The 24499-nt window shown below is 51.5% G+C and overlaps 1 protein-coding gene across 2 annotated transcripts in view; it reads right to left on the bottom strand.

Moving 5' to 3' along the window:
* Window positions 1-735: 735 nt before the first annotated feature.
* RPH3A (rabphilin 3A) overlaps window positions 736-24499 on the bottom strand; it is a 94118-nt gene continuing 70354 nt past the window's right edge. For both annotated transcript variants that reach the window (XM_059713388.1, XM_019486786.2), the window contains exons 11-22: window positions 22568-22645; window positions 22393-22452; window positions 20728-20970; window positions 19015-19094; window positions 16317-16391; window positions 13828-13937; window positions 12769-12895; window positions 11315-11371; window positions 10134-10285; window positions 7850-7931; window positions 6442-6538; window positions 736-5065 (exon numbers count right to left, since the gene is read on the bottom strand). In XM_059713388.1, the coding sequence (XP_059569371.1) occupies window positions 4935-5065; window positions 6442-6538; window positions 7850-7931; window positions 10134-10285; window positions 11315-11371; window positions 12769-12895; window positions 13828-13937; window positions 16317-16391; window positions 19015-19094; window positions 20728-20970; window positions 22393-22452; window positions 22568-22645 (1292 nt within the window). In that variant the 3' untranslated portion in view covers window positions 736-4934. The remainder of the gene's footprint in view (window positions 5066-6441; window positions 6539-7849; window positions 7932-10133; window positions 10286-11314; window positions 11372-12768; window positions 12896-13827; window positions 13938-16316; window positions 16392-19014; window positions 19095-20727; window positions 20971-22392; window positions 22453-22567; window positions 22646-24499) is intronic.

Below are 24499 nucleotides of genomic sequence, written 5' to 3'. Positions count from 1 at the left end.
ATGCAGTAAGCGGGACCAGGCTGCTGTCTACATGTGCAGGCTTTATTAAAGCACATTAATGCTGTGTGTGGAGTGATTTGGCACTAAAGTTAGTCCCAAGTCAGTCCACACGCAGTGTTACTGCGCAGTAAGACATCTACACGTGCTACTGCGCAGTAACTAATCAGCCGTAAATCTGATACCTGCATGATGTTGACTGCTCAAGTCGGTGTAAGTTGCCATATTTACTGCACAGTACAGGCATGCACATGTAGACGCGTGCCTGTACTGCGCAGTAAATGCACACATGTAGACGCGCCCACTGAGTAGCACCCTCCAGGAAACCAAATCCTCCTTGCTCTGCTCCCTACAAGCCTGCAGCAGATTTTGCTTTCGGCTTTGCCTGGAAAGGGTCAGCAATTTCTTGCCATATTCTCTCATGCCACGTGCACTCAAATTCCTAGTAGCAGATTCTTCGAAATAAAGCTGCCCGTGGTATACAAGAAAGTACATGCAACTGTTTTCTGGCCCACACCCGTTCCACAAACCCGGGGCATTTTACTGAGCGTACAGTGAACAAGCCCACAGGTTCCCATCCTTCGAGATAGTTCTCCTGATCTAAACCAGCACAGCTCCTGTGAAATCATGGTGGCAACACCGATTCGTGCCGGCCGCAGGTTTCACCGTTTTGTCCCTCCTGGTGCACTCTCCTTCTGTGAACTCGTGTTATCTTAAGAAAAAAACCCAGAAACGTGCTTGTCTTTCAATAGTTTTACTTTATTGGCTATCACATGACGAGAGAAGATGTCGGTATTACATGCAGCGGAAGACTGTTGTAGTTCTAGTTCCTGTGTTACATTTTTTTTTCCTTTTAATAGTTGTAAACTGGTATTTTTGCCTGTAAAATCACTGCATGCGAGTTAGACTGCAAACACTGGTAGAAGAGGCGTATGCACCATTCCTGATCTCTAAGTGCATGCTTTATTTACAAGGGAAAGAAAATAGTTCAGGTCACAGATTGCCAACAGAAAGTCAGAGGAAACTACGGGGCGGATGGAGAGGTACACACTACTCAGAAAGTGGTGTTGGAAATGGTGATTTGGTTTTGTTTTTGAGCAAGGACAGGGCTCGAATAGAATTCCTTCAAAAGTAAAGCAGGCGAGTCGAGCCTGTCAAGAGAGGAGATGGTGAGAAGTTGCCACGGTCAAGTCAACCTTTGTTTGCTTGTTCTGTGCCTTTATATAAAGCAGGCGCCGCAGCCGCTGGGGAACTTTAAAAAGGGAAAGCATTGCTTGATTGGCTTTTTCTGCCAATATTTTTCACTATTGTTCTATTTGGAAGGAGCGTGCCCATTCCGAGTTCGCACCATCGCACCTTAGAAGTACTGCGCCATTTCTAAGCATGCTGTAAATGCTAGAAGAAAACATGTAAAACCTCATGCTATGCCGCTATAAACTGTGAACCTGATTTTCACCCTGCGTGAAGAGTGCTTGGATTGGCAGGGCCAAGGGAGGTCGTGTGAACACCTCTGGCCGTTTCCGTTCTCAAATGAATGCTGCATTATTTCCAAGTTTGACAAGTCAGCCCCGGTTGCAGTCGGTTTTTTCGTCTCTCTCAGGTAAAATGGCAAAACCTGCATCAGATCTGGAAGCTGGGGAAGGAAGGATGGGCTGGAGGAGGAGGACGTACCTATTTCAGAAGACTTAGGGAACTTCAGAAGTGAGCGGTTGAACGAACCGCTCACAATGATGGCACGATGCTAGGGAGAAGGCAAAATCTGACCAGGACCAGAAAATAGAGAAAAAAAGAACAATTCTAGTTTCCATCCTCAGCCCAGGTCAATGGTGATGGACATAACTTGGGGCTTTTGGATTCAATTTTGATCAGTGCCAGACTCCAGGAGAGCTATTAGGGATGAAAGAGGACAACACCCAGGATCCTTTAAGGTTTCAGAGAGCACACGGTCCATCATGCCCTTTGCGAATGTCCCTCTAGGTGTCTTGAGTGAATAAATAAGTGCCCCGGATACAGAAGATGCTCTGGAGAGGAAGGGAGATGGGGAGGGAGGAAGAGGTGCCCTACTGCTGGAGGTTACTCTGATTATTATCATTATAAATGGAGTTCATGCCAGGTTGCATTCATTTTTCCTAGCTGTGGCCTACGAAAATCTCTTAGAGGAGGAAAAGGAGGCAGTAACATGGAAGAGCAGGGCCAAAAGGAACAGTTGCCAATGCAAAAAAAAGGGAAAATAACCTGGTGGAGATATCCTTGAGCAGAAAGCTGCCCCTCATGCTCACCTGCATCATTGAAGGCCTGGCTAATACACCACCCGCCAGCAAGCAAGCGAAACGAGCAGCTTGCTTGGCTACAAAGTCCACGGGAAGAGGCACACAACTGGAGGGTTTGTCCAGGCCATCACAGAAGGAGCCACAGGTTTGAAGACCACGGGACACCCGGCGCCTCCTAATGCGACTGTCATCGACTGTTGTGCGCTGCAGGGGTTTGATTGAGAGCAGCGATACCCCGACCCGTGGCTTGGGGTTGGTCACAGGCAGGGGAAATTCAGCTTCCCGCAGAGGCACGGCTCCTCCGGCAGACAGGGACTGCTGAGGGCGATGGTGCCCACAGCGCTCGGCATGGTTGCAGGGCTGGTTGGGGACCAGGGCAGAGCAAGAGCAGACTGCAGTATTTGAGAGACGGGAGCAGCGGGCCTTCGTTGGCATTCGCAGAACAAGGCAAACAATATTGATCGTTCTTAACCTTGAGGAAAGACAGCGAGAGAGCTTGCACGAGAGAGAGAGAGAGAGAGTACTCATCTAGATTTTGTCCCAGAGACATTTAAATTAAGACAGGAGCCAACGCTCCCAGTAACGATACACACCGATGTGCTTAAAAGCGGAAAAGAATCACACTACACAAGAGGACAAGAAACAATCCGTAAACCATAACAGCAGCTTAAAGACATCATGCACAGAGCCCACAGCGTCGTGACGGGTAACGACGGAGGTTATCCCATTGAGCGATGCTCTTCCCAAACACCCGGGGACTTGCGCCCGCAGCCTGCGACACGGGGAAGCCAGGGAACCGATCCAGTCCCGGAGAAGGAGCCTCGAGTCTGCTGAGAAGAGCATGTCGCGGGCGAAACAGGATGGTGACAGCCCATGCGGGATAGAGGACCGGCTTTCCCTCTAGCCGTGGAAGTTACAGCTATAGAAAGATGTTCATTGCAAATTCCTAGGACTATTAAACCCCACTGAAAAAAAAAAAGTCTAGGAGAGGAGAATAATCCATCAAAGTAAAAAAAAATAAATACACCCAAACCTAATGAATTCCCAGGAGCGGCGCAACTTCAGGACACACCGCACAGAAACCAGCACGGCAGAGACTAGAGCGACGGGGCGCCGGAGGCGCCGGAGCGGGACGACAGCGAGGACGGAGGTTTTCGGTTCTGTTTGACATGCTGAATCTGTCGCGGACTGACCGTGTTTTCCACTTGTACGTCTTGTGCTAACGTCGCCGGTGCTGCACTTGAAGGTCGTACAAAACAGAGGGGCCTCGGAAGGGTATAAAAAACATCAATATCAATTCAAGAGCTTGTTGACTCTCCCTTTGTTGATATGAAATAAAACAGCTGCAGACAATAAATTAAGCACAGGTTAAAGAAAAAAAAATGCTTCTTTTGTGCATAATACAAAGAAGCCCATCAGGATGGAAAAAAACAAAAAATGAAGCTGGAAGACCTCTACCTGTCCAGGGTATTTTCATTAATTGTGATATTTGAAAAGAAAGAGAGATAATGTTTGAAAGCATCAGCTCTTTGGGAAATGGTTCCCCTCCTGCTTCCCTCCTCCGTGCGGCACAGTGAGACGAGCCCATCCGAAATCACGATGGAACAGAAAATACGACCCCACGCGGGCATCACCAGTTCTGCCCTCGGCGTACATTTAGTTGCTATATCATGGAGTGGGATGGGAGGGAGTCGCGAGTCGAAAAGAAGGGGGTGAGAAGCGAGTGGGAACATTTCTAGCTCTAACATTAATTGCATCTGGAAAAAAAAAAAGCAAAGTCCAGTAAAGCCAGATCTCTCTTGTTTCCCAGATGAGTGTGCATCTGTATTTGCAGGTTTGGGGGTTTTGTTTCAGTGACATAATACTGCAGGATCCTTCCTGTGGAAACTCAAAAGCATGTGCCACACAATTTGCTAGCGCTACAACACTGCTAAAATGTACCCATCGCCCAAATTGCTAGTACTCTCAGGGTTACCTCTGCGGGCCTGACGGTGAAAATGCAGTTCCTTAGTGATGTTTCTAACAAAACCAAAGCAGAACCACCTTGTTCCTTATTGCAACTGAGGTATCGAGATCAGGTGAACAGGACCGTCAAGTGTTGTGGCACCGGCTTTCAACCACGCTCAGCGCTGAAAGCCGCATAATACAGTAGGCTCCGTGACTGCAAGCCCTCCAGACCAGAACGGATGCCAAAAGGACTTCAGTTAACACAGAGAACATATGGAGGAGGGGAAGGAGGTGGACACATGCAGAAATACAAATGAAAGACTTGGGTAAAAGTGAGGACGGAGCAATGCGTGCCCAGGTGGATCAACGCCTCGAGAAGCAAGTATTTTCAACAAGGAGAAAAGGCAATCATTGTACGACGCGTGTGAGACTAGTGAGAAACAAGAGACAAATGGAAATGCTCAGCACGGGGCTATTGCTTGACAGAAGTATGCATCAGTGGTCAGGGGGGAAAAAAAAAAAGCAAGCTGGATTTGCCTGTAAAAGAAGATCGGGGTGTTTTTTTGGAAGGGGGATGATGAACAGAGCGAACGCTGGCGTCAAGGAGATCCAAAGATGCGCACGCAAGGCGCGGATGTGTTGGAGGACAGACGGGGGGCTGGCAGGAGAGCGGGGGGATTCATGAGAGACTCGTGCGGGGGGGGGGAAGGCGAGAGACTCCTAATCGCTTGCAACGTGGTTCTCGTTCTGTAGAGTGTGCCAGCGCTCGATTTTCTGATCCTTGTTCTTCAAACACTCGTACCAGTGTTTCAAGCGCTCTCCCTTGGCAGTGATGCCCAACTGGCACCCACCTGGAAGGAAGGAAGCAGACAGGATATTTCAAGATCATGCTGGGCTTCCCTGTATTCCTGCCCCCACAATTTAAAGCTTCATGCAAAAATAACACAGCACCGATCAACAGGCACGGATGCCCAAACCCCCTGATAGGACCTCCACCCACCCCTCCCTCTCAGACCGTCTAGGCCAGTGATTTTCAGCCTGTGGTCCATGGAGCCCTGGGGGTCCGGAGCCTATGTCTAAGGGGTCCATGAAAGATAGCTGTGATCAATCAAAAGTATATGAATACCCACACGTTACAATACAAAGGGGTCCGCACCTCTCTTTGAAATGTTTTTAGGGGTCCGCAAATGGGAAAAGGTTGAAAACCACTGGTCTAGACAGGGGAAGGTCTGTTGATCAGGGAGGGCATGACCTGGTCTTTGGAGTCCGGGTCACCATCAGCAAATGGTGTAACTTGCTCACGCCACAATGATCCAGCCCCTGCCCCCTGTTATTGTTGGCCTATGCCAGCAGGAAGGGAGCATCAGGGTGCCCTGGGGCCTGGGGAGCAGCTGGAGATGTTCAGCCTACAGACATGGCCTGCTGGGATGCCAGGGGTACATCTACTCGGGAGGGGCAACACGCGTGCCCCAGGATGTGATGCAGGAGGCGGCGGTCTTGGCCCCGCATGGGCTCTGCCCGTGTTGCCAGTTGCTGGTGAGCCCCTGGCACACCTGGGCTAGGTTGCTCGTGCCAGCATGGGTAACAGCAGTGCGGACAGGGCAGCACAGGCACAAACTCTCCCAGGCACCTGCTGATCCCTGCATTGCCACGTTTGTGCTAACACTGCTCCCCCAGCAGCCCACGTGTGACACGCCTGCCTCTGTGGACACTGTGACACTAGCAAGGCTGTACCAGGCGGACATCCTTGTGGGATCCCACAGTTAACACCGGGTAGAGTCCACAGGGCTCGCTCCTGCCCCCAGGTCTGCCGTGTGATGGCATGGTGCGGTCATGCATCACAGCCTCTGCCCAGCCCGTCCTGCCTTGCAGCTGAGCAAGGGAATTCCTTACATTTGCAAGCACCGAAGATGAGCTCAGGGCACGGCATTGCAGAGTCATTTAAAAGCACTGAAGGCATCAAATGTTTAAAGAGAGCTGCTATAAGGGAGGGATGCACCCATACGCCAAATCTCGCACCCTTCCAAGCAGAAGTGCCTGCAGTTTGGAGTCAGGCCCAGAAGCCTGACCATTGCCAAGCTTACAAGCAGAGCAAGCCGATTGCGGTCAGTCCTGAGATTTAGCCCCCCAGGCCCATGACGAGATGCTGTGGGTGACCTCAAAGGGTTTGCCGAGAGAGCACGAGCTTCCCACGAATCATCCCGAAGGCGGGAAACCTTCCACTCACCAATGTAATCATTAGACTTGCCGATATCGTAATCCCAGACCGATATGTCCAGCGACTTCTTGGCCAGGTCGCTGTGTTTTATGTCATAGAAGAACTCCTGGAAAAAGGACAAAGTGCTAAGATTCATGCCCAGAACGCAGCTTGCAGAGGAAACACAAGGACACACTGTTAATGGATGTCAAGAAATGTCCCGGCATCATGGACACTGAACTGCATGCCAGCAGGAACTGCGCTCCACACGGCTGCAGCGGCAAAGACCTCAGGTCCAAATGCACTTCACAAATACACAAGCAATGTTTGCATCCATCTTACCCTTAAAATGCTGGCCAGGCCCCTCCTGTCGTGTGAGGGAGACAGAAACACAAGCAGCCAGAGTGTGGGTGGCAATCTCCCCTCTCTGGGGACGGTGTACCTTTTATGACTGTCCCGCTAGTACAGTCTAGAGGGTGTGGAGGATCAGGACTCTGCTCACTCCTCACCTCTCACGGGGATATTTAGGCTATTTACAGACACACTGACCCAAGAAGGGCCAAAAGCATGCCGTATCGTGGTGCTGAGCATGGCATCACTAGCACTGAAGTCAATGGGAAGTTGAGAACTGGGCCAGGAGTGATGCAGACACACGGACTGGCACGGACGCAGCAGAGCCAGGGAGTCAACCCCCGAGGCCTGGCACCCAGCTCTCCCCGCTCTGCTCACCGAGCGGTCACCCACAGCTCCAGAACGGCCAAGCAGATAGCGCTGCCTTTCAAAAGCAATCACGCAGACTGGACAAAAGCCACATGAGACCCAGATTGGAAAGGAGCTGGGTACCCCCAGCTCTCATCAAAGCCAACAGGAGACAAGGCTGCAGTGCCCTTAGCTGGACCAAGTCCCATGGGAGGGCAAACATCTTGGGTCTGAGTTCAGGTGTTCTCACTGGACCTTTTACTACATCATCATCACCATCATCCAGCCTACCTGTAGTGTGCCCAAGAAGCTTTGAACATGACTCCATCCAGTAGTAGGAGGCTACAGTGAGAAGCAATTAAAGGGTGGCAGCAGCTTCTCGGTCTGTTCCTCGCCAATGTTGTCCCACCACATATCTACAGTGTCTGGGGCTGAATTATTGAAATCGCTCTTTCTTGTTCACAGAGGATACTAAATTCTTGTGATCAACTGAGCATGCATATGTCTTTCTTATCAAGAAGATGAAGCTGAAATTAGAAGCTGAACTAGCCCAGATCCTGACTCTCAGGCTTTAATTAACTTTGTCCTCATTCATTTCCAAAAGATCCCCGAACAGTTTGAAGAAAGCAAAGCGTGTGAAAGAGCAACTGCAGCTTGTCGAGTTCACCTTCAGATCCTCATACACAGTGAGATATAATAGTGTGGCCCATTAAAAATACGCCCGTATGTCTGTGCTTACCTCATTAAATTCAGGATTCAAGGTTTTCTTTTTAATCTGCGTCTTATGCTTGGCCTTTTTCCCCATGTCGGGCTTCAGCCAACTAGGAGCAACATAAAGCATCTTAGAAATTTAAATGAATGAAAGGAACCAGCTCACAAGCTACAAAAAGGGGTTCCTGGGCTGGAAGTACAATAGCCAAGGAAGCTACATCTATACCGCAATCACAAAATGAGTGAATACACTCGATTATAAAATTGCCAGACTCCAGTCTAACACTACAGAGGTTCATTTAGCACTGAGCACTGGACTCAGCAGAAATCTCCCTACAAGTGGTGCACTTAGCATACGCTTTTCAAGCTTGTCTTTCCACCCTACCTCGCACAGTGAGCAGACCCACCGCTTGGATCTTAGCCCCGGCTTCTGCTGCACAGCGAGCTCATGTGAGCGCTTGCAGTCATTCGTTTTATTTGCACTGCGCATTTCTCACCAGGCACTTTAACGGAAAAGGCAATTATAACAGAAATGGCTACAGGCATATTAAAATGCAAAACGGGCCCAATCTGAACTACGTGTTTAATCAAAAAGAGTTTGACTCGTGCTGTTGAGCTCTATGAGCTACAAGACTCAAGGCACTGAAAATGAGTAGACAGATTCCTTATTACTATACAGCGCCCACCCAGACTCCCATCTTAATGGCAAGCTACTCCATTGTGCCTCTCCTGCTGAGCATTTCAACACTCAGAGTGCAACCAGCAACTGGTCTGGAGAGATTTACGCAAAAATAGTAAAGATAATCCATTGGCATTTAACGAAGCACGGATAAGCAAGCTGAACAAGGTAATTTTATTTATAAAGTGTGGAAAGGATTAGAAGCTCTACGTTAGCAGTCCAGTCCCAAACCCACAACTAAATCGAACGGTTGGTCATAATTAAATCCTCACTGAAAGTTAATTTGGATACCATAACAAAGAAAACTCCATCTTCTACCGGTCGAAGCAAGGGAGGAGAACAAGTAGCAAAACACTGGAGGAAAAAATATCAACTCAGACACACAAAAAAAGGTGACTATCACTGCAGATAGGAGTTACTGCTGGTTTTCATTTTCATTTTGAGGGGGGGAAGCATCATTACTGCAGTGATACAGGACACAACTATGTGGGGAATATCTAGAGCAGGTTTATAGGCCAGGTCTGGTTGGAAAAGGCAAGAGCTTAACCTCTTCTTGGTTTGCACTGCACTCCCACGTCACCTGCCCTTGCGCCTTAGCCGGGTTGTGAACCGCTAGCACTCTTCTCCCTGCCTCTTGCAGCACGGTGTAACCATCGCCGCTGCAGAGGCTGAGCGACCATTAAACAGCTCAGGCGCTTCAAGAGGCACTGAGGCATTGCTGACGTGAAGTGCAGCAACCCCCCGCGTCTGCATTCATTCACCAGATGCACTGGTGGCTCTGTGCTAATCCAGCGTGCGAGTCTGAACCCAGGCAGCGGGGCTGCAGTGCAAGTCCCACAGGCACCTGCCGTGCCCCCCCCCACAGCTAATGGCAAGATGGCTCGATGGCTACAGCTCACACCTTTGTCAGAAGAGATGGGCCCTGCTATTTCGTGTCTCCTCCTCCTCTCTGCTACAGCTGTTTTATACTGGGGTGCCTCATGGAGTCAAAAATCAGAAGGAAATCTTGGAACCCCCTTGGGGTGATATGCACCGAAAGGGTGTGCGCATCTATTTCTCTCCTGGAGCATGTCTCTGACACCGCAGCCACGGCCCTGTCGTGTGGGCAGACCTGAGCGAGCCGGGTGCAGGCAGCACTCTAGCTGGGGCTGCACGGGGCTCAGTGTGGGCTATATTGCCCTGCATCTCAAGTAGATCCTCAAGCTCACATTGAACCCACAATGCCACAGCTCTTGGTGCCAGACCTGGGTAAGGCCAAGCTAGCTCACGTATGCTGGGGCCACTGGGATGACTGCAGCGTAGATCTATCTCTATGGCCACCAGACATACATGTAGTGTATGGAGGGCAGCACCGCGTTAGACAGGCTGACACACCACGTCCCCGCCAACCCAAAGATCCCATGGTTGCAATTAAGCTGGCGAGGCTGCTGGTTGAGGACAAAACTGAACATAACACATCTCACCCACCCACTGCTGTGCTTTGCTCTGGCTTGGGCAGTGATATTCCTAGCTCCAAACAGAGGCGGCATCTTCCAGCACTACGTGACAGTGTCTGTGCTATAAGCCAGACCTAGCCTCTTGCCCTCCTTACATCTGTCCTCCTGAATGCTGGCACCCTTCTGCTTCCACTCACAGTTTGACGAAGGGGTCCGAGTACCCGTTAGCATCCATCGCGGCCAGGTGCACACAGCGTACGATGCCGACGATCAAGCGACCCTGCTGGGTGCTGTACATGAGAGACACCAGGATCTTGCCTCGCTCATCCACTTCGCTGCCACGCTCTACCTGCAAGAGGAAGCCAGAGGCCTGAGCAAGGACTGGGGATCTGGGCCCTGGCTACGAGACAGGCCCCCAGCTGGGAATCCAGCAGGCTGGGACAGCACTGTGCAATGCATAGGAAAGAGGAAACAAACCCAGAAAAAGCTTTTAATGGCTGCAATAAGAGACTGCAGAGGAAGGCAGTGCTTAAAAACCTAGGACCGTAACATGCAGGAAAACCTGCTGCAGTTATTCTGGTACTTGTTGGTATTGTCATCTTTTCTCTATTTGATAAAGCTTTAAAAGCTTGAGCTCAGCAGAGACAGGTGTTAGCTCAGCAGGCCCCATTCAGGACTATTGTAGCTAGCTTTGCTCCACCGATCTTCATACATTGCAAGCTTCGTTCTCCATTTCAGGTTGGAACAAGGCTAAAATCACAACGCTCATTTTGCAAGCAGATATGCTAGAGGCAGAAAGGGGAGAGAGATCTCGCAAGAAACATTCCCTCGTTCCGAAGTCACAGAGTCGCCTGGAGCGAACTGATCAATCGATAGCCATTTGCTAACCCTTCCCACTTATCACTTGACATTTGAAATGCAAAAGCAGTGGCTTTCATGGCAGGGAGGATACAGGTGGGGTGGGGGGCAGCTGGAGTCTTCCAGCTCTGCCAAGTATTCAAAGAAACTCATTTCTGATTCAGCAACATCTCCATGGTTCGACTGGATCTATGCAGACAGACATACCCCCTACCCCCACTGACTTGGGTAGTTCCCAAGGGCGAGACCTGGGTCCCAGGAATGACCTTGGGTCCCACCCCAGGGTGGCTGGGTCTGAGCGCAGAGGTGTTCCTCGCTCCCATGGCTCAGCACAGAAAAGCAGAGCGGTCCTGAGGTGAGCTTCACCCCATCGCTGCCCTCTCCATGTAACCAGCAGTCATGAAGCCTCAGGATCAGAGCTGGAAAGCATCACTGCTGGCTCACGAGCACCATCAGGAGGGCAAATGCAGCCCCCTGGCAACCCAGAGCCAGCACGGGTGAGGACAGTGCAGCCTCTTACCTCTTCTTCATATAGCGCCATCCCACGCGCCGAGCCGGTTGTCCCAGCACGTTTCATCTGGGGGTAGGAAGGAACAAAGACAAAGGTTTCCTTTAATGACTGCCCAGGCTGGAGGAGGCAGCTGCTGGCGGCCCATGTGTCAAGCCCACATGTGGCACTGATCTCCAGAGGTGGAAATGAGGAACATCCCGACGGGAATTCATTCCCATAAGCTTTCAGAGGTCTCCAAGGGCACATGGTGCCTCTCTAGGCCTTCCTGTAAATTAATTTATTGCAAGAACCAATGCTGAAGACACCAGCAAAGTATTAACATTCATATTTGTGAAGGAGACAGGCAGCCACACACTGAGGGCTGGTTGGAAAAAAGAGAATTGCAATCCGTGAATTATTTTTTACGGTTTTGGAGGAGTTTTGGTCATTGTGTCTTGGAGTATAAAATGATCTTTGAAATCATTCACGTGAAAGTGAGAACAAGCTCCCCCAGACAAGACAATAACCCGGCAGTCAGGGCACTCAGCCAGGATGTTGAGATGTGGTTTCAAATCCCACCTTCAAATCAGACAAACAGGGGACTTGAATCCAGGTGTCCAACGATCCTAGCGGGACATCCATCTGCCGGGCTGCAGGCTAGTCTGTGCCGTTATGCTGCCGCTCTCTCCTAATCAGGGACCTCCGAACCCATCTCAGCAAACCCTTCCCCCAGAATCAATCCATTTCCATAGAAAGTTTCTGTTCTTGGCCCCCCAAAATCCCAGCCAGCTCGACTATAGCCTCACTCGGGGTGTTTGTGCAGCGTGTACGTGCCCCCACGGCTCTGGGTTTGCAACAATTGCTCTGCTGCTGTGGGTCAAAGGAACAACAGGTTGATGCTGTGTTCACGCCTCAGGAGCAGCAAGAGAAGTAATGCCCATCAAAGCACAGCACGGACACGGCACAAGGAAGATGCAGCTGTCACAATGGAGCTCAGCCGCCTCCCGCAGAATCAGCACGGCCTCTTGGGGCCAGCACGCGGGCCGGAAACCAAACGTTTCCTCCATCTGCATCACTACGAAGCTTTGTCTTTTTAACAGCTTCTAAAATAGAGATGCATTAGTCTGCGGGACAAAACGCACTGAGGAGCTGCCACATCACGTCTGTGCCCACGACACGCATTGGGCCAAGTTCTTATGCCAGGGATGGTCACCGGTGAAGTCATTTTGAACTGACATGGCTGGGACTGAGATCAGGGACCGGCTTCTGTGATTGTGAACAACTCCTCAGAGACCTTGACATTCATAGGGCCCAGGTGCTCAAAGGTGTTTAGGAGCCTCACTCCCATTTATTTCAGAGGGAATTAGGCACCCAAATATCTGTGAGGATCAGATGTAGCCGCTTGAGTCGCAAATACACCTTCACCCCGAAGCCTAATGCATGCTAGATCACCACCCGGCATAACAGGGCTTCATGAATCTTACCGGTATTACTCTCTCCAAGCAGATGTTGAAGTTCTTCTTCTGGTTGGGTTTGAGTTTCTTCAGAGAAAATCTTGTTTCACCAATAAATTCATTGTGGCCAAACTTGTCTTCATCACACACAGAGATCCTGAACAGGACAGGAAAGAGAGACTTTAATACTGAATGGCTCAGCGAGTGACCCCGCTCAGACTAGGACAACCTCCCTTGCAAAAACACCATTGCCGCCCGACACTTGTGGGAGCGCGGAGGGCTTGTCCACGGGACACCTCTCCTGTTTCCACGTTACACTTTAGAAAGCAAAGCCTGCGGGGAAGTAGAAAGCAAAGTCACACCTAAGGTCCCTGCCGTATCTAGCGGCTTCCACCTCAGTGCCGGGGTCCAAGAAACCTGGAAGTTCCCTCGGATGAGAAGTTCTGACCTCCTGAACCGTCTTCTGAATCAGAAGAGCAAGGCCACATTTGGGCATTCCCCGCAGAACAGCAATTTCAAAAGATCACAGTTCCCAACCATCTAAAGTGCTCGAGAAAAGAGTGAGTGTCCGTAGCCAGCAGCTCGAGACCTGCGGCACTGTAGCAGAGGCAGAAACTCCTGCGGCTGCATGTCCTCACTTACAGTGCACAAGCCAATTTCCAGCAGCTGGATTTGGAGGGGGGGGAATTGTGCATTGTATATGAGGACATGCAGTCATTTGCTACAATAAGGCTGACGCATTATATTACAGCGTTGGGGCAAATAAAACAGTCACCTTAACGTGATAAGGCAAAAATCCAAATTAAATGAGCAAGTTGAAATGCTGGATGAAATATATGACAGTTTTCCTCCATCAAAATGATTCATCAAAAATCAACATATTGATGTGAAAAGCTTTGATGTTGACAAACCATCTTTTTTTTCTGCCAGCAGAACAATTTTGGCCAGATCTATCCCTGACCCGTCACGTGAGTGTTTGCAAAGGTAATTGGGTTTGGGAGCTCTGAGGTGAAATTCTCCCTCCTTTAAAAGGCTTCCTCCCTTACACACTGTGCATTATAAGACACCGGGGTTTTGTCCTCCACTTGCCTGAGCGTCTTCCTTTGCATGTCCTCATCCGTGATGCCGTGATACACCAGCGTCTCATTCCACACCGGGTTCCGCGTGTTACGCAGAGTCTTGGTCCTCAATTTGTTCGACTGTTGCACGTAAAGAATAAAAACACAGGGCAGTCACCCACCCCGCCGACAAGGAAGAGCTTGACCCAACCGTGCGGTGACCTTCCCTGGCATGAGCCCTCTCTACTCAGACCCACCATGTTCGCTGAGTCTGCTGACCACACCTAATACCTTTACTTCCTTTTGTTTCCAACAAAGTCTGTAGCCCAAAATCTCCATTCAACTTGTGGTCTCACTTAAGATCAAAATTCAACCTAAACACATTCCCCTTCCTCAGAGGGCTGGAGAAGGGTTTTACCCCATGGTAGGAGTATACAGTCCTTTGGGGAATGATTGCAGTAGGTTCAGAGAAGTGCATGCCTTCATGGTGGGAACTTTCTTGTGCTTCTGTCCCTTGGCAAAAGCAGAAAATAAAATTGGTCTCCAGCTAGCAAAGTGGGAGTCCTCTCATGCTCCATGGGAGAAGTGGGAGAGGTGGTATCTTGTATTAGACCTACTAGATTTTTGCAAAAAAAAAAATTCTTTAATTGCAATTTTTTTTTTTTTTTGCAAAAATCTAGTTGGTCTAATACAAGATACCACCTCTACCACGAGGTCTGATTCCTTTTCCCTTATGCACGGCCTTTATATATGTATGTCTCTATATACGACCAGTACAGCTGCAACCTGGATACCTGACCCATGGGAGAAGTGGCACTCCTAGATGCTAAGGGAGCACACCGGGCTGAGCAAAAGCAGAGCCCCTGCTGTGTAAAAAATGACTCCCTGGATTAACAGAGCCACCTAAAGCCAACAATTCCCTGTCGAAGGGAGGTCTTCTTTGCAAAACCAGGGAAAGATGATGAGAAACAAAGAAGAAGAGGAAACACTGGGGTCACAGGGCATGTCTACAAAGCAGTGGCCAAAGGAACTGCAGCATAGCGTAGAGGAGCCCGAGGTAGCGTTAAACTAGCCAGCCGGGGCACTGGGAGCAGTCGATCTGCAGCAGCACAGATCAGGCTGATTTATCCTGCTTCTTTGCACTCCACTGCAGTCTCCTCTGTGACTGCAGCGTAGACCCAGCCATAGCCAACCCTGCATTTACACAAGGGACGGAGCCTGTCTGCTGGATTTCCTGTGCGTTCGTGATCTGGGAGTCAAGGTGGCCAGAAGGACGTTGAGCCCAAAGTACAGGAGGAAAAGTAAACGAAACTTTCTTTATCACCATTATTGTTAGAGGCTTTGGGGCTTCACGTTGGCTCTAAGCAAAACTCAGGCAGGGAAAGAGAAAAGCCTTGAATCCCCAGAGCAAACAGAGGAGATCTATTTTTTTCGGCAGTAGGCCAACAGCATTCGTTTCTTCCTACAAGTTTTCTCCGCTGAATTTAATTTTGCTGGTCCTGGGAGCGAGAGTTTACAGAGCTTTCTTTGATGAGGGGAAAAAAACCCGGAGTTTACTCACTCGATGGATATTTTTCACAGCTCTAATTAGAACGCACAGTAACTTCAAAGTAAATTGATCTTTCGGACTCCGGTAATAATTAGATTGTGTGTCAGATGTTTTGCATTGCGCTAACAATGTCACCTTCTCTGAAGTCCCTCCGTGCTCATGAACTAGATTTTAATCTCTCAGTATGGCCCGTGCAACGCTCAGTTCTTTGGAGCTGCTGGAAACCAGCAGAACCAGAAACGACGCCCTCTCTCAACGTCGGGCCACGCCGGTGCATTAACGCAGGCCGCCTTGTTTTTGAGCGCCCTGCCTGCTTCCCTTCCAGGTTACACAAATTCTGATCTCTTTACAGCCACAGCATTTGCTGCAGAAATAGACCCAGTGATTTCAACGGATAGGAGAAGGCACTAGGTCATGTCTGGGTGGGAAGCGCCCCTAGAAAGTCCTCGTGAACTCTTGAGAAGGCCAGAGAATAGCAGCATGTTAAGTGTGGCTCATCTCGAGCGAGCTCCTGCAGCTCACGCGTCTCGTATTGCATTGTGGGCTGCACAGGGTCTATAAGCAGTGTCCACCACAAGAGATACTGGAGTCGTGAGTGCTGCTTGCCGCCGCATGTTTTGGACCATCTCTGATGCAGGTTCCCAGCTGCATGCAGAGATCAGTGCAGAAAAACTAGTGCAAGCTGCTGAGTGAAGACAGAGGGGGTTGCTTGGGTTCAGTTCTTCTGCACAATTACGGGACCAGAGCAGACGCTGCTTGATAGGCTTCTCTCACCCTGTGAAATATCGCTAAGGCCTGGATGCTGGGATTTCCAAACCTACCACCAGGATCTGGAGAGCCAGTTCCCACTTGTTTTCATGCGGACTGGGCATTGCAGTGCCTGAGAGGGCTTGTGAAAAAAAATCTCTGACCTAAAGCAGCTATGTTTTCATCCCTAGTTTCAACCATAATGCAATCAAGCACGGTGTTACCTTACTGGCTCCCGGCAAGAGGTGCAGTTTGACATAGGGATCAGCCAAGCCATTGGAGTCCATTGGTTTTAAGCCCTAAAAGACAACAAAGATAACACAGGGTTTGAGTCACTATTAAATGCAGCATGGGGGAGCATTTAGCGGCAATGCTTTATGCAGTATAGATTAACAGAGGCAGCAGATAATGGGTGGGAAGGAACAGCACTGTTTGTTCTGAATAACAATGCACAAGATCCAAGTGCAAATCGGAGTCAGCTCGTACGAATGCATCTTGAAACCCACAAAGGACTCAACAGATATGCTCACGTTCTCCCCGAATCTTGTCCAGCAAAACAACAAAGCCACGTCCCATATGGACAGAGGGTTTGCCTCCACACAAGAGAGTCCGGGGTGCTGAAGAGCTGGCCCAAGGCATGCGCCTTGCAGCTGGCAAGAGGAAAGACCTCTCTCCGCACCTCCCAGCTCACCCAGACAGTAGTTCCTGCAAACTTATGAAGGCAGAGCTCTTCCAAAGCATGGGAAGCCACGGGGAGCGGGGGCACTGCATGAAATGATGCATGGCCCGGAAATGCCTGGTGACCTTTTCAAAATTGGATGAATCTGCACCCTTCGCTGCCACTTACTCGTGTGAGAATGGGAATATGTGGCCTCTGGGGGTGGGGGAATTGATGCAATTCTCCTGACAGCAGGTGGGAAATGCGACTGTCAATACGCCCCCGCTGCAGGACTGGAATAATCCCTATTACCCGCAGTGAGAGCCACTGGGGTCCTACGGGGCACAGCCAGGCTGTAACACCATGTCTGTGCTTTTGAGCATATAAGAATGGTTGCCTGTGCCCTGAACGGCACCGGGTCTTGTGGAAGTGCTGGGCACCTGCCCTCCAAGATGCCATCCCCTGTAAGTAAATGCCCGAGTGCCAGCTGATCTCGAGAAATCAGGGCTTGAGCTGTGGCACTTACTGCTTCTGAGTTTGTGGTGCTGTTTCCTTTGTGCAGCATGCCTATGTGACCCGCTTCACTGCTGCAGGACACGGGAAAAGGGTGAGTGTCAGAGCTCATGCTTAAGGGATTCCCTCTCCCACGACATAGCCCATAAGATGATACGGAGAGTCAGTGTGGTGTACCGTGTGTAGCCCGATGAGACCTGCCCTAGCACTACAAGCACAGTATGTTATCCGTGATGACTAGCGGTAGGCACCGCACCGAGATCTGCCTTCTGACGGGAGCCTGTCCTGTTAAACTCAGAGCTTTTCCAGCCGTGTCCGCTCTGCAGTGAAGGCCGAGTTTTAAGGCATGGTCAGACATTGCTTTGAGCCTGAGGTTGCATTGCCTAAGCACCCAGTGGCAGCTAAATATTGCAGCTCTCGCTTGGGGTTATGAGCCATGGTGGCAGGCGACTGGGACCCTGCTAGCATGAATGATGGGAGGAAAGGGCTGAAGTCTTTGCTTATCTGCTACGGGAGGTGCCCACTTGGTTGGCAAAGTCTCCATCCCAGGGCCCACTGCCAGTGGATAAAGGAGATGGACCGAAGCCCCACCGTTATTTGCCGTGGGAGTCAAGCGACTGTTATAGTTGCAGTTGCTATAATCAACCCACGGCCCCCAGGCAGAGGAAACCTTGATAAACCCCCGAGGTGGCTGTGGGAAATCAATTATGCTGAGCAAACAGGCAGGTAACTACAGCGGACCGTGGGTCTCAGAGGCACACCTATCTGGAGCCGACATCAAGAGACTGCAGCATGGCTGAGGGCAAATGCATGACACTAGTTCCTGGCACGTGGGACCTCGGAAACGGGCTGAAGTTTCCATTATCGGCTGAAACGCGGCAGGTAATACTCGCCCGCTTTCTCTCAGGTGCCCCCTAAAGACATCTCTGACCACAGAGGCACATCACACTGTCAACTGCCTACCTCCCTGGGGGCATTTCAGGGACCTATCAGCCCTACATCGACTAACTTAGCTATTCTTTGCAGCCCTCTTTTCTGTAGCAGTTACATGCAAAAGAGATGCTCAAGCTCATGACAAACGGCAAGTTATAACGATGCCAGGGACTGACATCCCAGGGGAAGGTCCCAGCTGGACCACTTGCCACTATCAGCAGGCAGACCGAGGCCAAGCCCTGCTGCTTGCCCCACTTGCTCCTGAAAGCCTCTTGCTGCATGGCAGAAGGGGGGATCACACGTACTTCCTAGAGCAGCAGCCCCACAGGGACGTGCCCTGCTACTGATGCCAAAGGCAGGGGCTGTTGCTGCGTGTCTCTGGAACCAGTTGTTTTGTTTGAGCCGTGAGCTACCTTTAAAGTGTGTCCCAGCTCAGGCCAAATTCCTCCCACATCTGCTGTGAGCCGGGAGGGCGGACAATCTTGCAAGTCATCCTTAAGGAAAAGACACGTCCTTTCCGTTCCCCAGTCCCTGCAGAAATGCAGGTCAAATGTACCTGTCTGCGTCTGGGTCTCCAGCCCAGGAGACTCAGGAGCAGAAGGTGGAGCTGGCTTCTGCTTCATTGTGCCTGCTTCGCTGAAAACCAGGCTGGTCGCCAGGAAGAGTGTGAAAATAAAGGTGAGAGCCTCTGAAACATGCTCTCCCAAGGGAGGAGGCTGCCTCATGCATGTAGAGCAAGCTGGTGCATATGATCCTGCATCAGATGCTGCCGGAAGATCAAAGCAATGGGCAGTCGTCCCCTTCGAGGAGGCACTTACTTTGGCTTTGATGAGAGTGCACTGCAGAGAGCTGTTATCCTGGTCATACAGCAAGCTGAACTCCAGCGTTCCCAATGTGGCTAAGCAAAGAGAGGGGAAAAGAGATTGTGCTTTATTACCAGCCAAGCCAACGCATCTGTTTCATCTACCCTGGCTAGCAATCGCAGCAGGACACTCTCTGCAACCCTTGCACCACGGGCAGAGCACCTTTCAGCAGAGGCGCGTGGATAATTCACCTGCATTCACAGGCACGGTCTCACCACGCACCATCCTCTGAAGATGGGGCTGACTTCACAGGGGCGTCGGGCTGCGGGGAAACCCGGGGGAGAGGCAGCAGACAGCAGTTTGTGCCACCAGAGCTGGGGGCAAAGTGACAATTCCAGCTCAAAGGATTGCCCTCCGTGCCAGAGGGTTTGAAGTTGCAATCTGTGCTGGAATAAAAGTGACACCTCCGTCCAGAGCTTTCTCAAGTCATAACCCTGTTGAAATGCCTGTACTGGGCTCAGCCTCAGGCATACGGGTTGGAAGAAGACAATGAAGTGATGGTCTATGACTGGGGAGACCCAAACTCGAGCCCCTGCCTTGAAGCGATCTTGGCCATCCTGGATTTCTCTGATTCAGGCAGAGCAAAGGGACAGATCCCGACTCTCCAAAATCCCAGCCTATATCAATCCTGTTTTACCCTTGTCAAAAAGATTCCCACCCATGTGCTCGGCCAAATGTGTTCAAACCTCCCCAGCATGTCCCTGCCACAACTTCTTTGCATAATGCCGGCTACGACCCCTCTCCCAACAGGCAGCTCCACTCTTTTAGGCAGCCTGGCCCTCCCGGAGGCCTCTGTGCCACGTTGCATCATGTTAAAAAAACACATCGAGGCATCATGCTACAGCACGCAGGAGGGGTTAGATGAACAAGACCAAATGTTAAAACAGGTGCCTTAAACAAGCTTCTGATTTAAACCCAAAAGCAAGGACTGGCACAAGGGACTAAGGCAGCTAAGGATGGTCTCCAGCAATCTGGTTTTCAGACTTGATTTAAGCCAGACAGAAATCAATGGGAGCTCAGCACTCGGGAAATTTCCCGGCTCCAGCCACAGCCCTGCTCCCCAACCTTGCAAATGCTGAGGTCGGCGGCACTTCTGTGCCTCCATCCTGACCCCGCCATAGAGGTCCCAGTCCCACCGTCCACCTTTGCTCCAAGGGTTCAAGTCAAGTTGCATCAAGTTAAGCCTTCGGGCTCTTTCCTCACCGGTGACTTATTCAGGGCAGAAAAGGCTGGAGTTTTGGTGGATGGTTTGTTACTTGAAGGGGAGGGGGAGGAAATGGAGTCGCCCAATAACCCAATTCCCACCCACCGATTACTTATTTACCAGACATTAAAAGCACTTCGTGGACAGCTGGACCCTGACAGGAGCCATGGAGCTGCCGTCCAAAGGACAGCGTTTCCGGGCTTCTCGGCAAATAAGAAATGGTCAAAAGCATACGGCAGCTGAAAGGCCTAAAATCATTCCCCGTGAGGGACGTCCATGGCCAGCCACGGACCGCCAGGCTCCCACCGTGCCCCTCACGAGCTATTCCTGCTGCCCCCTGAATAAGGGGTTCGGAGGAAGACAGCAGGAGAGCAAGGAGAACGGGAATTAGGAATCAACCCCAAAGCTTGCCCGACATAAAAGAGCCGGGGTTGCATGCATGAGGCATGCGTGAGGCTACATACTTGCTTCGTCCGAATCGTAGCTATTGGCTTCATCCTCTTCTTCATCCTGAGGTGGCTGCTGCTGACGGGCAGGGGTGGACGGCATGGGCACGGCGGCCGCTTGCTGATACGGTGCCGGCTGGCGCGCGGTCCTCTCCTCCCTCGCCACGGCCCCCGGGTAACCGCCTCCACCTCCTCTCTCATCCCTGGGAGCAGCTGCCGAGTAGACGGGCTCGGCCTGGGGCGGACCCATCGACTGGCTCGCTGCATGGGAGGAAAGCAGCATTTGACTGGGCCTGCAAAGCTCGGGGTGACAGAAGCCACCTCTCGTCATCATAATTCGCACACGACTGGCATCTCTGAATAAAACCAGCCCCTCAAACCAATCACAAAGCCACCAGCGAAATGCCAGCGTAGGCACCCTCCACACACACAGCCTCCCAGCAGCAATAAATGCCGGGCTCTGACCCATGGCGCACGGCTGAGCACGCACACGCCCCAGCATCATAGCACCGTTGGCAGCTGGAAGTCAGCGGAGAAAACATCCAACGGGAGCAAAAAGCCTGGATCGTTTCTGAGAAAAAGCCTGGATCGTTTCTGTGCATTAGGGGAAGCCAAGGGCCCTCTCGTCTCCCCAGGGCTATTCTGTTCTGCCCGATGCAGAAAGGTGCACTGCCTTTCATCAGGCACGTCCTGGGTAGCACGCGGCTCACAGCTTCCTCTGCCCTGCATTTAAGCCTAAGGTTGCAGGGAGGCTATATTTCAATCAGGATTCCCCAACGGCTGGGAATTTGAGCAAGAAGAAAGCAGGGAAGCTCAGAAAGGAGAGAGCTGACCCACTTCTCCTCTCCAATCTTGGCAGGGAGGTCCTGGGGGAAGACAGCAGCACCTTGGCAATGTGAATTACTGGAGGAAACGGGCCTGAAATACTGGTGGGCACCACTCAGGCATCCCAGCGCAGCACGCCTGCCTGCACTGGGAGGAGCGACACAGCAGAGACGTTCGCTTTGATTTGAGCTTGGTTTTCCTCCTCCCCTTAATACTCTGAGAGGCAAATTCTGCACGGGTGCAAATCGGCAGCTGCCCCATAGGCAGACTCGTGTCGCCGCTGATTTGCAGCAGAGCCAATGAAAGCAGAAGGTGGTCCTCAAAGAGGAAGAACAAAGCTTTAAATAAATCATACGCCAGTACTAAATGGCTCAGGAAGTGAGCCGGGCTGGCCCAGCCTGTCACTTAACTGCAACGCGGCCGTGCCATCCATCAGCCCGGCCGGGCAGAGAGAAAGGAACGGGAGCTGCGTGGGGAGATAAATCAGGGCAGTATGTGGCATGCTGGCTAAATAGAGAGAGAGGGAGAGCTGCTCCCAGGGCTAGGCTTCGGCTCCCTTTTCCCAGCCGGTTATCTTGGCGGGGAGGTCCGTTACCATCCGAACGGGTCCTGCCTTGGTGGAGGCAAAAGGCAGCTCCCAGTATGGTTGCACTGGACACAGCATTTGCTAAATGCCCGAGAGACATGCTGTGCCGCTGGAGGTGCCACCCTTCCTGGGCAGGGCTAGGATGGCTTTCCCCATCATCTCCCCGTCGCCTGCCTTTGAAACCTCTGGGAAGAGCAAGCACCTCTCAGGGTTACCCGAGAGTGACTCCGAGCCCGGGCATCGCATTGCACAGACCCATTACGGTTCCTTACCTTGTCTTTCGGGAAATCTACCCCCGGGACCAGGGCCTTGTCTGCTGCCTGCCGGAGGAGCTGGGGGATAAAGAGTTATCGTGTTATCCCTCAGCAAGCAGGGAAGCCAAATGGGAACCCCCCGCCACCGGAACACGTCCATTTTCACTCCCCCAGCGCATGCCCCAAAGCGTACCTGGCTGGGCGGCAGGGCTGGGGCTGGCGGCCAGAGGAGGAGGCCTGGAGCCTTGAACTGAATTGGCACGTTTCACACCTAAAAGGAGAAGAAATGATGAAGGGGAGCAGGGGCATCTCATTTCCAACGGCGTAACAGGATCGCCGTGGAGCAAAGGGCCATTGAGAACATGTAAACGCTGGCAGCGGCAGAGCCACGACAGCTGTTCGGTAAGAGATAAAGATGCAAGTCACTCGGGGGGGAAAAAGCCATGGTTGCAGTGGCTGGAAACAACTGGCCAACCGCTCAGCGGGTGTAAATCAGCGTGGCTCCATGAATTACCAGTGGAGGCTGCTAGATGTGTGCCAGCCAAGGGCTGGAGCCCACCCATTCATTTTTGCAGAGGAAATGCATCAGCCTCTCTCCTCCGGTGCCACCGCCACGAGAAGCGAGGATCGCCCCAACTGCACCGCACCTGGCCCAGAGATGCGGAAAGCAAATTCACACCTAAAAAAAACATTTCCTAAAAGAAGATTTCCCCTCCACCCCCTCCAAGGGTGCCAGTAATACAGGTGGAGACTCGCTGCAGGCAATGTCTAGTAGCAGAGCTTAAAAATCCCATGCTAGATCCCTGGGACACCCACGTACAGGATTACTGCCGTCACCAGAGCATCTCCGAGTGCATCGTGAAGGTGGTCCGCTGCCGCTGGCAGCAAAAGGAGGCACGAAGCAGTTAACTACTGCCCCACACTTACAGCAGATTGCCCCAAATTTCCATCTGCTGCCGCGTCAGTGGTGGAGTGATCAGAGGAAAGAGCCAGGACTGCATCACTACCTCGGGCAGCACGGTTCGGAGCAGACCTAACCCAACACGGGACATAACTAGGCAAGAGGAAAACTGCGTGAACAAGCTGAGCCTTCGGTGTACCGGCAGTCACCACCTCAAAGCCAAGGAGCAAAGTTATATAGTCTCCGGTCACGATGCTGGTGGAGGAGCCAGCCTCCACCATGGCTCAGTCCTTCTGGGAAGCAGGAAGCCAATGGATTCATACAGATCCATTGGCCAAGGGATTCATAATCTCAATCCATCCCGTGTGCTACTGAAAATACTCGTCCAGCCCCAGCCTCCCCCCTGCAGCAAAATGACACCTATTCCAGTAGCCTCCCAGCCTCACGCAGCCACAGAAACGGGAGCCCGGCTTTGAGCCTAACTTGAGATGTGCCTTAAGAGGGAGGGTGAAGTAATTAAAGCCTCGTTATGCCTAGGCACTGCAGGAAAAACAAACCGCTCGCTGCCGGACGGCGGCGCGCCGGGGAGAAGAGAGGCTTCAGCTCAGGGCTGCGCAGAAGATAGAAGAATAACAGCCTTCGCTTGGAGAGGAGGGAAACTGGGTAAGTTATAATTAGAAGAAAGAGAATAAAGACGGAAACAGATATATGGGGCATCGGTGTGCGTGGGATGAACTGACAAGGAAACATAAACTGATTAGGAGCCTTGTTAAAAATTATTAAGTCTCTCTCTCTCCCCTCCTCCAACGCCCACTGCCAGGAAGGTTTCCATTTATCCCGCAGCCTGGCAGGAGGCAGAGCTGCTTTCTCTCGCCGACACCTCCACATTTCTGGGTCACCTCTGAGCACAAAACCAGCCCCGGCCACGCGACACATGGGTCAGCGCCTGCTTCCTTCTCGCCTCCGAGAATAGGGAGGTCAGGAAGTGCTGAGAGCTTGAAGCCACCCCCACGGGTTCGGGAAAATGGGAGCACCGTCGACATGAAACGCAAAAGGTTTTCAAAGACCCCTAGCACCCGAGGCAAAAGCCAGCTCAGCCAGGCTTCTGTGCTGTTGTATTTAAAGGTGAGAAAACAAGCTCCCGTGTCTGGTGCACAGCTGGAGTCGGCTTTTATGGGATGTGAAAAGCAGGCGCTCTCCTTTGTCGCCGGTGGAGATGAGCTG

Source organism: Alligator mississippiensis, chromosome 10 (assembly GCF_030867095.1).
Source record: "Alligator mississippiensis isolate rAllMis1 chromosome 10, rAllMis1, whole genome shotgun sequence".
NCBI classification, from domain to species: domain Eukaryota; kingdom Metazoa; phylum Chordata; order Crocodylia; family Alligatoridae; genus Alligator; species Alligator mississippiensis.
The sequence above is the reverse complement of the archived record's forward strand: the minus strand, read 5'-3'. Positions and strand labels throughout refer to the sequence as shown.